The following is a 14,856-nucleotide window of genomic DNA, read 5'->3' on the forward strand; positions in this document are numbered from 1 at the left end:
TGTAATTGTAATTCTTTGTTGTTAGGCGGGTCAATGATAAATGGAATGTAATTAATGAAATGTAATGGCAATGTTTATTTTTGTATTATTGTAACTGTATTTGTTTTATTACTGTGGAATTTCCAAAAGAAAGCATTTGTAAAAATTAAAAGTAAAAAATAATAAGTTGCATTACTGAAATAAATGCACTTTTCGACGATATTCTAATTTTCCGAGTTTCACCTGTATAAGCAGTGACGTAGCTAGCCGCTTGGGCGCCCTGGGGCAGGACCGGCCAGGGCGCGCCAGTATCCCTGCAGGCCCGCGTTGCTTTGAGTAGCGAGGGGCCTGCAGGGAGTCCGCCCCCCACCTCCCGCTCAGCTGTAGGGCGGCAGCCTGAGAGGGAGGCAGCGGGCAGACGCAAGCGCTAGGGTGCCCTCTCGGGCAGCGCGGAGCCTCGTCACTCCTGGGTGAAACGCGAGGCTCGAGTGCGATAAGTGCCGCTCCCCGCGGTGTGTGTGTGCGCCCCTCCCCAGCTACGCCGGATTCTGAAGTGGGGTCTTTTCTCCAATTCCTAATTCAGCACGACGCCGCACAGGTTTTCAGCGGCTTGCTCGTAAGGCAGCCCCCAATATGCAGAACTGGGCGCTTGGCGCGCGCGCTTCCTCCGAAGGCAGCCTCCGCCGGGAGTTGGACGGGGCTCCCGCGCAGCGAAGTGCGCCTGGAAGCGCGCCGCCAAGCCTCGATCATTATAGGCGGCGGCGGGGTGCGGTGCAGTGGGGTGGGGTGGCCCCCAGCTGCCAGCCAACTCGCGGTAGCCCGCAGCCACACCCCGCTGGCTGGCGCCCTTCCAGCCGGGCAGGCTGCACACCTGGCGCGGAAGGAGGCCGGCAACTCGGGGGCTGGCGCTGGGCGCTGCACGCATTTAAGGGCTGCCGCGCGGCGCTCGAGAGGCTCTGACCGGGAAGCGGCTCCGGCATCGGGCGCCCTGCGGACAACCATGCTCCCGGCTTGCTGCTTGGAGACGGCGCTGCTGCTTCTCTTGCTGACCGAGGCGGCAGCGGCAGGAGGGCGACCAGGAGGCGGCGGCGCTGCCGAGGGCCACCCCAGCGCCGCTTGCGCTTCCGCGGCGTCGGTGGGCGGCCGCGCATCCCTCGACAGGGACGCCCAGGCTCTTTGCGACGAGAAGGGCTGCGACGCGCGGGCACTGGGCGAGTCGTGCGGCGTCTACACCCCGGGCTGCGCGCCAGGCTTGCGCTGCGTCCCTCGGCCCGGCGAGCGCACTCCGCTGCACGCCTTGCTCCGCGGCCAGGGGGTCTGCGTGGCAGGAGGCGGCGGCCGGAACCAGACGAAGGCGGCGCCCGCGGCAGGTGAGTGCAGTGGAGGGCCCGCGCCTTGCAAGCGGGCTTGAGCGAGCCCGGAGCAGAAACGTGGAAGCGAGGTGGCGCAAAAGGCGGCTTGGTGCTTTGGTAGAGAGTCCTGCATGGGGGGGGGTTAGACTAGATGACCCTGCGGGGTCCCTTGCAACTCTGCAATTCTATCCTATGAAATATCGCGGGGCCAAGATTGCCATGCAAGTGATCATAAAGTATGGAGGGTGAGGAACTATAAAGGGGGGTTGGGGGCATATTGGATGCAGGAGATGACTTAGCCGTTCATCGAGTTCCACATGTAAGATCCTCAGCGCAAAGGGAGCAAAAACCCTATTGAACACACTGGGATTTACTCCCAAGTAAAGAGCCATAGGATTGCGGGCAGCGAAGGTGATGGAGTGAAACTGTCAGCTCTCCTCTCCCTGCTCTCCCACTGTGGGATTCAAGTGTTCTTTCTTTGTGTTTGTTTAATTTTGCAAATACAGTAAAGACAAGAAGAAACATCGCCAGCTCACATTAAGAATGAAAATAGTCCACACAGTCTGATTTAAACCTATATATTAATATAAGCAGTCTCTATGCCCCAAACAAAATTGAAGATTGTGAAAATGTACATTCAAGGTCAGAAAGGGAAGGGAAGTCTTTCAGGTGTTGGGTAGCGAATGCTGGGTGCTTCTCTTTCTAGCCTTGAAGCATAATAGCCACAAGGGCTCATAGATTTTTTTCCTGTGTGCCTGCTTAAACTACAGAATTTGAATCTGAATTAGTTACTTGATTTAGAATCATGTTTGTGCAGCGGGAGTAGATACTTTTGAAATGTGTGTGCTTTGAGTTCTTTGCTCATGTTTTGTTCCAACTTTGGAAACATTTTGATACCTCTCTGGTAACTTGGACCTAACAATATGCATCCTGAGGACTAGAAGCCTCCATAGCCCCTCCAACCCAGGTATAAACACCAGGGATCACCCCTGAAATTGGTTAGGTCAAAAGGGTGTGAAAGGGCTGTTGTGAAAGCAGCTCCTCAGGTTTGGGAATGAATACCTTAAGGCCATAGAGGAGATCAGTGTTTGCTGGACAAAACTGTCAGGAACATTTTGGGATGGGATGGGGAGAATCTGCAGTATCCCTAGACTTGTGACGCACACCCTTGAGAATCTCTCATGCCAGGCCTGAGTCACCTTTCGCTCAGTCTAGTAGTGGGTGCAGTGCCAAACCTTGTCTTGCAGGAAGAAGACTGCAAAATCATCTCTACCCACCTGGAGGTGCACCTTCTGTTCTCTCTGGGGAGGGTTCTCAAACAGTTCTTTATGGCTTCCCTTTGTAGACTGCAAGAATCCACTAGTTTTGTGTGGTGGACAGAGGAACCCTGGGAAGAAGAGGCTGGGCTTCAACTCTATAAAACTAATATACTGTGCAAGTAAAGTTTGGATCTGGCAGCTCCTTGTCACGAACCTACTTTATGAGTTGGATTTATGATTAGACTTGTGATTTAAGGACACTGTGCCTCACAACTCTTGAAATGCTAGTACTGATCTGTGGCAACAGGAGAGGAGGAGATGTGAGCATGTCTGGCAGTGTGCCTGACTCTGCACAGGAGCACAACCTCTGAAAACACGTTTTTGCTTGCTTCCTGGGCCCTTGCCGACAACAGTCTGTTTTCTTTGATTGCATGAAATGAGCCGCAATCTGCAAACTGGATTACTTGCAAGTGTCCTTGGTTTTGCTTTTCCTCTAGCAAGCTGAAAAGGAGCCATTCTGCCACATGATGGGAAGATGCTGGGCAACTCACATGGGTACTTCTTTTAACCAGCAAAATTTGGCTCTTATCCTTTGTGTTGTGACAACACGCAGAGAGCCGTGGACAAAGAGAGAAGCTGGCCCTGCATTTTCTTTTTTCAAAAATCTTGCTCAGGACCAGCTGGGGTCTATAACTAGTCAGACCAGAATGCAGATTTTGGTCTATTATCCAACTCCCAGGCTCCCTGGGACAACAAGTAAGCAGTTAACCTGGATCCTGAAAGTGCAACAGGGACTGTTTCTTTTGACCAGGGATTTAACCTTGGCTCTAGTATATAGGCCTGGCCTGGCCAGTCCAGAGGCTTATACTGCATATAATGAGGCTGATACTGTGCATTCTTACTTCCTTCTGTTCCTGATGCTCTCTGAAGTTGAACACATCCAATCCATGGAAACAGCCGAGGCTGCCCCTCACTTCCCTCTTCAGCACTTGCAGAAATTGCCTTCTTGACCATTGGACCCACTGTCAGTCTCGTCCATTCAATCTCCTGGCTCATCAGGCCATGAGATTCCTGGCTTCTGATGGCATCCATCTGTCTTGAGAGATGAAATCAGCCACTGCATTAGTAGCACGGAAGTGACCTCCTCAGGGCGCAAGCCTGAGCAGTGTGTCTGGAGGTCCTGGGCAAACTCCCTCTCTGCCTCACTGATGTGGTCCAAAGGAATATGTTTGGCACCAGCTGGGCTGCAGGAGTTGCCAGAAGGCATACAAGGTACCATCCAAATGTGGATTTCTGTAGGGGTACTCCACAGACAAGAAGCTACAGTTAGAACTGGATATGGAACAACTGATTGGTTCAAAATTGGGAAAGGAGTACGACAAGGTTGTATATTGTCCCCCTGCTTATTTAACTTATATGCAGAATTCATCATGCGAAAGGCTGGACTAGATGAATCCCAAGCTGGAATTAAGATTGCTGGAAGAAATATCAACAACCTCAGATATGCAGATGACACAACCTTGATGGCAGAAAGTGAGGAGGAATTAAAGAACCTTTTAATGAGGGTGAAAGAGGAGAGCGCAAAATATGGTCTGAAGCTCAACATCAAAAAAACCAAGATCATGGCCACTGGTCCCATCACCTCCTGGCAAATAGAAGGGGAAGAAATGGAGGCAGTGAGAGATTTTACTTTCTTGGGCTCCTTGATCACTGCAGATGGTGACAGCAGTCACGAAATTAAAAGACGCCTGCTTCTTGGGAGAAAAGCAATGACAAACCTAGACAGCATCTTAAAAAGCAGAGACATCACCTTGCCGACAAAGGTCCATATAGTTAAAGCTATGGTTTTCCCAGTAGTGATGTATGGAAGTGAGAGCTGGACCATAAAGAAGGCTGATCGCCGAAGAATTGATGCTTTTGAATTATGGTGCTGGAGGAGACTCTTGAGAGTCCCATGGACTGCAAGAAGATCAAACCTATCCATTCTTAAGGAAATCAGCCCTGAGCGCTCCCTGGAAGGACAGATTGTGAAGCTGAGGCTCCAATACTTTGGCCACATCATGAGAAGAGAAGAATCCTTGGAAAAGACCCTGATGTTGGGAAAGATGGAGGGCACTAGGAGAAGGGGACGACAGAGGACAAGATGGTTGGACAGTGGTCTCGAAGCTACGAACATGAGTTTGACCAAACTGCGGGAGGCAGTGCAAGACAGGAGTGCCTGGCGTGCTCTGGTCCATGGGGTCACGAAGAGTCGGACACGACTAAACGACTAAACAACAAAAACTCCATAGCCGTTTCCTTCTCCTGAAGGTATCTCACAAGCAGTGGCAGAGTGTATGGCTGCACTGCACAGGGTGCGCCCCCAGGGGGGCTGGGGCTGGAGGGTGCCCTCCCAGGTGCCACAGTCCAGGGGAGAAGGGGGGGAGCTGCTGCCCACTCTCCTTCTGCTCTCCTTCTCTGGGTCAGGCCTGACCCAGGGCTGAGTTGCAGACAGGCATGAGTGCCACAGCCAAGGCACAGCTGCTTCTCGCTCAGTCAGGCTCTGATCAAAGGAGCCTGCTGTAGGTTGTGCCCCCTCACAAAATTGTGCTTGGGGCTACAGGACCCCCCCAAAAAAATGCCTCTGCTCCCAAGGCAGCAGAGGTTTAGGACCGGAGTTTTCCTTCTCCTAGATGGGCTCCCTTCTCAGGTTTGACAAAACCCCACCTGCCCCTCACTTCCCTCTTCAGCACTTGCAGAAACTGCCTTCTTGACCACTGGACCCACTATCAGTCTCATGCATTCAATCCACCTGACCCTGTTTTCACATGCAGGGGAAGTCCCTAAATTGCCAAGGGTCTGACACCCATCGGCTCCCCTCACCTGGTTTAGCTGGCCAATCGAAGCCGTTCCCAGGGTGTGGCTGCTGCTGTCACATGCCGACAGCTTCTAGGAGCCACAGGCGAGAGAGCTGAGTGCAGGGTGGGGACCAAAAGTAGGCAAACTAACTCAGAAGGAGCACGGCGGGTCCCCTACCAGAGGTACTATCCCTCTCCTAACATCCCATACACCAGGCATCCCCAAACTGCGGCCCTCTAGATGTTTTGGACTACAATTCCCATCTTCCCCAACCATTGGTCCTGTTAGCTAGGGATCATGGGAGTTGTAGGCCAAAACATCTGGAGGGCCGCAGTTTGGGGATGCCTGCCATACACCCTGATTCCTGGCATATGGCCCTGACATTGCCTCCACCACCACCCCACTCCGTGGTCTTATTTATTAAAACATTTATTTGCTGCCATTCAACTCATTTGGATTTCAGAGTGGCATACAATCGGTTTATAGCATAAAATGATAATAAAACAAAAAATTTAAAATGCCTGTGTGAATAAAAATGTTGGCTGGCACGGGAAAGACTGCAGTATTAGTGGAAGCCGAGCCTCTTTAGGGAGGGCATTCTATAACTGGGGTCCCACTGCTGAGAAAGCCCTCTCCCTTGCTGTTGAATAGCAAATATCTGATAAAGGAGGTACCTGGAGAATGAACATCAGCAGAAGATTTTAAAGCACAGACAAATTAATATGGGAAGCCCATGGTCTTTAACATTTTTTAAAAAATGACGGTTGCAGATTAAAATCCTGCCTTTCAGCTGTTTGGGAGGAAAAGTAGCAGGTCTGAATCTATTCTATTTTGCTCTCCTGAACAGGTGATATGCAGAATTCTCACCTTTTTCGATAGAGCTCCATAGATGCAGGGGCAATAATGGTGGCAGTGCAACCAAGAAATACAGAAATGTTGGTGTTTGCCAGCCTTAGCAACAGCTGCCTCATGGAGCAAACCTCTGTGCTGGGTGAGTTGAGGATAGCACTAGGATTGTACTAAACGTCAGACAATTTGCAGTGAACTAGGCCTATAAAGTCAAAAGGACAACGGAGAGAACACTGGAACAGAATGATGTCATACCAACATCATCTGGATTCTCCAACATTCCCAAGTGAGCAAGTTATGTAAATTCTGGAGAAAACAGCTAGCTTGGTAGCACTTCCAGTGCAATGGATTTCCAGCGTAATGTCTAGTTCCTTTATCATCATTTTGTAGAAGGTATGCAGATTTGAGCTTAGCTTGGCACTGAACATGCAAAACAGGTGCCTCAGTTGTTCTGGCTGATATAAAAATAAAAAAGATCTCTTACAGTTTGTTAATATGGAGAAGATGAAAACCACAGTTGGCAGCAAGGAATTGTGGTCAGCGTGTCCCTCAAATGGCTTGTGCAATAAATTGTCATTCTCTTCTCAAAATAAAATCCAGATGTAAGAAGGGATATTGGAGGTGTGGAGACCATGCCAAATCCTTCCCTCTGCTGAGGGATTGTGGTTGGAGAACTGCTTGTGTTGAGCCTGTAAAATTCACTCCGCTCCTGATGACTAAGAAGCACTGAATGCCACTGTCCTGATGATTAAGAGGCACTGAGTGCATCTTCCTCCACCTCCTACTTTAAAATATTTTAAATGGCAACCTTATTCAGGCCTCTTGGCAGTTCGACAAACTCAAAAGTGAGAAATCAGTTTTTTACATTACAAATGTAGCATTGAACATTGTTTCATGAATTTATGACAGCTTTCTGTCCTTGTAATACACTTGTAGCCTGACATTCTAAGGAGGAGGAGCATCAAACCTTGCTCAGAAACATTTACTACAGCCAAACATTGTTTGGAAATCAGAATAAACCTGCATTTCAAGCTGCAATCCTTATTTGGGGAATAAACATCCTTAAACACTTAAAGAGTTTTAATGTCCAAGTAAACATGCAGAGGATTGCACAAGTGGTCAAAATTTAGGAACACTATTTTACTGTATGGTCATGAGTTGCAGAAGCTGACTTAGAGAGCAATATCCAACAAATCCTTTGGAATACTAAAAAAATCCAGCTTTTTAATATCAAACTTTTAGACCCTATTAGTGCAAAAGTAGTTTTTGAAAGATGAAAGCAGTGTAGAGTCTAGACCAGTTGTGAGTCTGAATGGGACCTTCAGTAACTCATGCATACATCTCTCTTCCTATTTTGCCATTTTACCCATGCCTTGTTTTTGCAGTTAGGAAAACACTTAACCAACATCTGCCTGCTGTTTATGCTAGGCTAAGTGGGGCTTTGTAGCTAATTGATTGAACCTTTATTCCATTTGATCAAACCACCTGGGTAAATTTATCCTGTGGATAACTTGCTGATTGTCAGGGACTGTCCTGAGGAGGGCTGCACTAAGGAAGAATGGTGGGAGCCACCACCACCACCCCCGATCCTGAATCTTCCCAGGAGCAGGAGGACACTATAGATTTGGAACAGTGGTTTGCAGAGGGGCATAGTTCAGAAGGCAGAAGCTGGGAAATACTGGATGGGGAACAGCTAGCAGAAGGAACACTAGAAGAGAGAAGAGAGAGAGTTAACAGATTGACAGTCTCTGGGTACTATCCACCCCTCCTCCCCCAAAGTCCCAGAGAGCTCAGAAAGTGGCAAAACAGAAAGCACAGAGGCTACAAACTCAGATTACAAAACATAGGAGTGACGTAGATTAATAGGGACGGAGGGGGGAGTGACCTTAATTGGGAGCACACCATTCTGGTTAGATGCTTTATTTTGTCCTTCACTGTGTTTCTTAAAGAAACTAACTGGTAAGAATTCCCTTTCATTTGATCTGCTCATTTACGGCCACAGTGGAGGAAGCTGATTCTCCAAAGCCTGACACTGATGCAGCATCCTGGGTTAATCACTGGTGAAAATGGTTTAGCATTTCACAGCCAGGAAGCCCCATTTCTGACACCAGTGGAGTTTTCCAGGATAAGACTGCAATTCTACTCATCCTTAGAAAGCAAGTCCCACTGATCGCTGTGAATTGCTTCTGAGTTAAACATGTATGTGACTGGGCAGCCTACAAGCACCCTGAGTTTTTAGATTCATCATGCTCTCTAATAAATATGGATGTAGCCTCCATAAACATGCTAATATTTTATGGCTGGAACCTGTTTTGCCTTTCAGTGCTGCGTGGAACTTGTCATTATAGCCCACTAAGTAGGTTTTGTCCATCTTTCTTCCTGCTGCTGCCGTTTCAGTAGCCTTAAATGGTCTCCACTGACTGAGCCAGGGTGCTATATGTACAATCCAGACTGAATTGGAGCTACTAGTAGTACAGGACCTCACAGGAAATGGGTTGATGCAAGGAAACTCTGCTGCCCCCTTGAGGAGCTGTGTGGAAAATGCAGAAGTCTCATTTGAGAGCTGAGCCAGTGGTCAGCTGTGGAGCAAATCCACAGGTTGTCAATGCTCACAATCTGTAATGTGCTCTGCATGTGTCTATAGAGATGACCACTGATAATCTTCAGGTCCTCTGTGTGCTGCTGTAAGGGGTAATGTGTATATGATTGTGTTGTATTATTCATGTGTTATCATTCATGTGCAGAATTTTTTAGCAGAGCTATTTTTACATCTTCATTATTGACTACTAGAAGCTGTCTGTTTCACTTGGGTCTCATGGATGGTGGAGCCAAACAGTTTTCTCAACTAAACCTGCCCACTGAGCTTTCCTTTAAGTCTGAAGTCGAAGCTGGGAAACCTAGAAGTTCCTGGCCACCCTCAATGCCATGTTGGTGGAGGTGGGGGTGCATTAAACATATTTTAAAAGGGATTAACTTACAGAGATGTTCCAAACCAAGCCATGCATGTTGTGTCAGAAGGGCACTTAAGTCTGCTTCCTGGATCTGCCTTTTGGGCAGATTTTTAAAGTGTTTTCATTTTCAGTTAACCAATGCCTCAGGACAAATACATAGATCAACATGAAGTCAATGCAACAGCATAGTCACATTTGTCACCAAAGAGTGTTGGGTGTTTCCTGCTTGGCAGGGGGTTGGACTGGATAGCCCTTGTGGTCTCTTCCAAACTCTATGATTCTAAGTATGGCTTTGTCGCTGGTGGGAAAAATCCATGTTCCTTCATAATGATTAAAACTGCTCCAAATAATACTAAAATTATCTGTCATTATTACTTTGACATGCCCAGACTTGGTGAGTTTCTCCATTATTCCAGACTTGCTGATGCCAGTCAGTTATGCAAAATTCTGCAGTCCCTAAATCAGCTTTTGTTCGAAAACCCCAATGGGACTTTTTAACCTTCTTTCCCCCCAGTACATTAAAGCTGCCTGGGAGAAAAAAGTCCCCCAACAAAAACAGGGTTGGGTTGGGTTGGTTGGTTGGTTGTTGTTGGTTTTTGTCTCAGGTGCTTTTTGTGTACAGAAATGTTCACTTAAATGGTAAGTGGCTGGAATTTGGGGACAGAAAGGCTGCATTATACATCTATTTCCTCTGTAAATTCTACAGTAAAAAGCAGAACTGGGGTAAGGTCCTGACCCCCCTCCCCAGAAAAGCATAAATTGACAACAATATATGTGGATGTGAATTCAGCTAGCCTCCATTCTGGTTGAGGTCACAAAGGGAGAACTGAGGTGTTCAGCACTTATTGTCCCAAGTGACAACAACATGGGGCTGGAGGAGATACGGATAACTAGATTAGGATTTTTTATATGTTTAAAAAATGGGAAATGCATGTGACTGTTAAGATTCCTCCAAAACTACCTTCTGGAGAATATTAGCTTTAAAAAATTTATCCTTTGGACACTGCTAGTTCTTGGCTGGAGATGGACAAATGGTTATTTGAAAAACAGTGTTTGCAAAACAGTGCTTTCCAGTGTACATTTCTTTCTTACATTTTTATCCTACGTGCCTTTCAGGGCAGTGTAGCTTCATGGCTGAGGGGTTTTTTTTCTGGATGAGCTGCTTCTAATGTCTGTTCCAGCTCTTTGACTAAGTGCAGAGTATGTCCCAGTTGCTGCATCTGGCAAAATACCAGGCAAGGGTTCTCTGAAATGTCAAGGAGGAGAAACTAATCAAAGTCTTTGGCTGTGTTGCAAATCCCACCATCTTTAGAGAGGTATTGCTCACTGATCACAACTTTTGATAGCTGGCATAGAGGCACATTTACTTTGCAGTTAATGCTAGATGGGTTTCACACATGTATTTTTTTATCAGCTTCCAGAACAATGGGCAGATATGTTTCTTTCAACAGCAGGGCAGCTTAGTTAACATCCCTACTGTGTCCTGCTTCCCTTTTGCCCAGTTACAGGACTCAAGGCAGGGCTGGGCTTCTGGGATTCCTCAGACCCAGTCAGCTGCAGTTCATGCAGTGCATCCTTAATCACACCCCCTGCACAGGGTGGGGGGTGGTTGTAAATGTTACCAGTTATATTGATAGAAATAACAGAGGCTGACTGTTCCATTCATCTTCTGTTTTCATATTCTGTTGGGAAGAGACTATGGATACATCCAATATTTCAGCATTGTTCTCTGGAGAGAGTTTGGGAACTGCTGTCCTGCAGCTGGTCCTCCCTCCCTCCCCTTGTCTTCTTTAAGAAGGTGACTGAAATGCTGAAGCCTGTTTCCATCTCTCTAGGTGATGGTTGGGAGGAGAATCGCCATGCCGGTCAATCAACAGCAGAGCCTCTCCTGTTACAGAGCCAGGATCCACTGCAAGAGGTCACAGTTGGCAAAACCCAACTACAGCAGCTCTCCCTGAGCAGTGATACCAAACAGGAGCATGATATGGTACGTGGAGCAAGCAGCCTGTACTTCCCCACCCAGAGAAAGAAGGGACTGTGCTTCCCTGCTGGCATTCTGGCTTCCTGCTCTGTACAGACTTTCCTGCACAAGAAAGGGATGCTAGAAGAACTGTGGAGCCTGCACATTATTGCTCTTAACTGTCTGCTTCTATTTCTCTCTCTCTCTCCTCACACCACCAAATTCCTACTTACAGAAAAGCATGAGGTGTAATCTTTCTGGGATTGCATATTTTCAGTAAGCCAGAGAAGGATCTCGTAATTGAACACTTCCTCATGGTTTAACACACTCACAGCCTTCCTCCCTATACGGGAAGCCAGCATATCTCTCCCTGCCATGCTAGCATTTTTATACAGTGCCTTCTGTATAAACCCTTGACTTGTAAAGCAGGCCCAAACACTTGTATTTAAAGTACTGTTAAACCCAGGCTGACTATACTGCTCGACTCTTCTGGCTTCTGTCCACCTATGGGTATCATACGTAGCTCTTTGGTCAATCCAATAGCAGGGAACCTGTGGCTCTCCAGATGATGTTAGGCTACAACTTCCACCATCCCTCACCATTGGCCATGCTGGCTGCGGCCAAAGGAGGGATCTAATAACATCTGAGGCCACAGGTTCCCACAACTACTGACCTATTTCTGTTTGTTTGGCAGGCTCCTTGCCGCAGGCACCTGGCAGCCATCTTGCAGGAGTTGAAGGCCCCACTTTACCAGAATGGTCAAGACATCTTCATTCCCAACTGTGACACCAAAGGGTTCTACAGGCGTAAGCAGGTATACTGAAAAGTTGCTTGGAGGCAGTGAGCTACTCTTGGGCTTTTATAGCAAGCCATAACTCTGAGTACCGGTAGTAAGCTGAGTAATTTCTCAGTTGGTTTAGTGTTCTGGTTCTTTTGGCTTCAACTTTCCTACCAGAATCTTATGTTAAAAATATCCAGTCTCTCCCACTGTGTAGTTGTGCTCCAGGCACCGTGCAAGTGGGATGCATGTAAGCCCACCCTACTCCGTCCTACCCCATTGCAGAGCCAGAGTGGCTTGCGCATGCCGACCGCGCACAAATGGGGAATTGCCTGCATCCACGGGCTAGAGAAGCTGCTGTTTCACAGTTTTCTTATCTTCCACTAACATCGTTGCCCCCCTACAGTGTCAGGCATCCAAGGGACAGAAGAGAGGCCAGTGCTGGTGTGTGGATAAGAGAGGCCGCCGGTTGGAGGGTATGGAAGAAAAACCCCTTTGCCTGCTTCCCAATGTCGACTGAGCAGTTGGGAGTAGAGTGCTCCAGCAGCAGAGATGCTGGTCCAGGAAGAATCTCTCTACCAGAACTGTTGCAAATATTTGCTTTTAACTTATTGTGCTGTTGCTGCCTTGCTGGGACCTTGCATTCCCTGGAATAACCTTGGAACAGCTGTTGCATCTGATAATTTACAGAAGGGTGGAGGAGCCTGGACTGGCTGCATCACAACATGGGCCAAGAGGAGGCTTCTGGCTAAAGATGTTTTCTTGGATAAGCTATCAGTGGTTGCACTGCAAAGATAAGCTGGCACCTAAGCCAGCTTTACTTTTAGTAGATGTTGCATGCATCCTATGTCCTAAGCCGGTAGGGAGACATGAGTAGCCAGATACTGGGTGTGGGGAGGAGAACTAGGGCTGAACTAAAGCTTTTTACCAAGCTAGAAGTAATAGGAAAAATGAGAAAGGAGAGAACTTTGTAAAAACAGATGACCATAGAGAGCCCACAAGGGCACTATGAAATGGGAAAGGATGAGAACAGCAACCTCACACCATTACCAACACCTAGAATTAGAATGAGATAGCATGGAAGGGATAAATGGTACAGGGCACTGGGACACTCGTGGTTGTTCTTTTTTCCACTAAAACTTGCTTGGTCCTTAGCCTGCCCTCTGTATCATATTGCCTTACAGCTTCTTCTCTAGCAGATCATGGGGAGAGCTACATGGAGGGGGTCTGTGGTTGCCTAGGTTTCCCCTATTCTCTGCCATGTGCTTTAATTGGGCAGGGGGTGGATTCTGTATGATTCACTGGCACTGGATTCAATAAATCTGAGGACTATATAACATGCTTGCTATTAGTCCTAAAGAGTGGTTTTTCTTTGGCTTCTGAAAATCTCCTGGCACCAAACAATGAAAAAGGATTCAGCTCAAGAAATAATCCTTCTCCCTAAGAAATGCTTGGAAAAGATGAAAAGGTCATAACTGCATCTGGTAATTAGAACTACACCAGCATTTTTGTGGGGGGTTTTAACCATTATAGTTTGCACCTAAGCATAACTTGCCACATTGTTTACTCAGGAAACCTGTCTGCTAAACAATTAGTAGCAAATAAAGTACGTTTGGAGGCTACCATCAGTTCTGAGAGGTCCAGGTTCTACAAGGCGGAGCCCTGTGGATGCTACTTTACACACTGTGTTTCTCCGAAAATAAGACACCGTCTTATATTTATTTTTCCTCAAAAAAACCACTATGGCCTATTTTCAGGGGATGTCTTATTTTTATTTATTTATTAAGTATGGTAGTTTAACCTACAAGGTTAAACTGCCTATCACTATGGCTTATTTTCAGGGTATGGCTTATATTCCTTGAATGCTTAAAAATCCTGCTATGGCTTATTTTATGGCTACGTCTTATTTTCGGAGAAACAGGGTAATAGCATGCTCTGTTCCTCCATGCATTTGTGGCATCAGTCTCCCGTGAACTCGCCAAAAAGGAAACTGAAGTCAGGTAGGGCTATCCCAATAGCTTCTATTGTTACATGCTTTTCCTCTTCTCAGTAGCGACCACCCTTCTGCGTGTGACAAAACAGAAGGGTGTAGGATAGAGCTGGGCTGCTATCTACTCTTCCCCCCCCCCATGTGCTTTCTGATGAATATGGCTACTCTATATTACCTCACTTGTTGAATTTGATTCCTTAAAAAAAACATACAAGTGAACACGTGTGCCTGACCTTCTGTTAGAACTGCATCTTGTCTCTAAGCTGAGTTGTTTAGAAGTTCTTTGTAGTCACCATGCTCTGAAGGCAGGGAAACTAGTCTGGGGCACAGAGTTCAGTCACCAGAGTTCAGCCTTGGGCTAGTATGTTTTTTTTTTTTAAAAAAAAGCAAATTTCTCACCCTTAAGGTTAAACATGAGCAGATTTGACAAGAGGGTTGCTATTGCTACCCTTCCTTGGACACTAGATGTGTGGGTGCTGTTACTATTCTGTAAAGCCCCTATGACTTTGCATGCCTAAGGCACATTATTCCCACCATAACTCCAGAAATTACATCTTGACCAGTGCCTTTAGCCCTTGGCTAAAAAATAATGTGTACAAGTTAGATCCGCATAAATTGCAGGCTTGCTGTATAAAGAAGCATCGACCAGGCCTTTCTGATCAAGCAATAACAGCAATCACCACCTGCAAGAAGATTCTCAAGTTTGGGAGCAGGTGGTTCTTTTTCAATAACGCTTCCAACTCACAAGTGGTTTATTGTACATAATGCTAGAGAGCAGTCCAACAAGCAAATAGCTGCTTGAAACAATCAAGAGGCAATTTTAGACAAAAACAAAGACGTTTCTACTAAACTTTCCATAAGAAGGTGGAAATATTTGTCTACCCCACACACCATCACAAG

At 46.9% G+C, this 14,856-nt stretch overlaps 1 protein-coding gene across 1 annotated transcript; it reads left to right on the top strand.

The window, feature by feature from the left end:
- Window positions 1-364: 364 nt before the first annotated feature.
- On the top strand, window positions 365-13,307 carry IGFBP6 (insulin like growth factor binding protein 6). The gene is made up of 4 exons (XM_060272181.2): window positions 365-1,349; window positions 11,064-11,215; window positions 11,883-12,002; window positions 12,373-13,307. The coding sequence occupies exons 1-4, from the start codon at window positions 980-982 to the stop codon at window positions 12,484-12,486; spliced, it is 756 nt and encodes a 251-aa protein (XP_060128164.1). The 5' UTR covers window positions 365-979; the 3' UTR covers window positions 12,487-13,307.
- Window positions 13,308-14,856: the final 1,549 nt, after the last annotated feature.

The sequence above is a fragment of the Zootoca vivipara genome, chromosome 2, assembly GCF_965207765.1.
Source record: "Zootoca vivipara chromosome 2, rZooViv2.hap1.1, whole genome shotgun sequence".
NCBI lineage: Eukaryota > Metazoa > Chordata > Lepidosauria > Squamata > Lacertidae > Zootoca > Zootoca vivipara.

What these genes read in the sequence shown, in the direction of transcription:
- IGFBP6 (XM_060272181.2), top strand. Translation starts at nt 980, where the DNA reads ATGCTCCCGGCTTGCTGCTTGGAGACGGCGCTGCTGCTTCTCTTGCTG. An exon ending in GAAGGCGGCGCCCGCGGCAG is followed by an intron (nt 1,350 to 11,063) that starts GTGAGTGCAGTG and finishes CCATCTCTCTAG; the next exon opens with GTGATGGTTGGGAGGAGAAT. An exon ending in GGTTCTACAGGCGTAAGCAG is followed by an intron (nt 12,003 to 12,372) that starts GTATACTGAAAA and finishes GCCCCCCTACAG; the next exon opens with TGTCAGGCATCCAAGGGACA.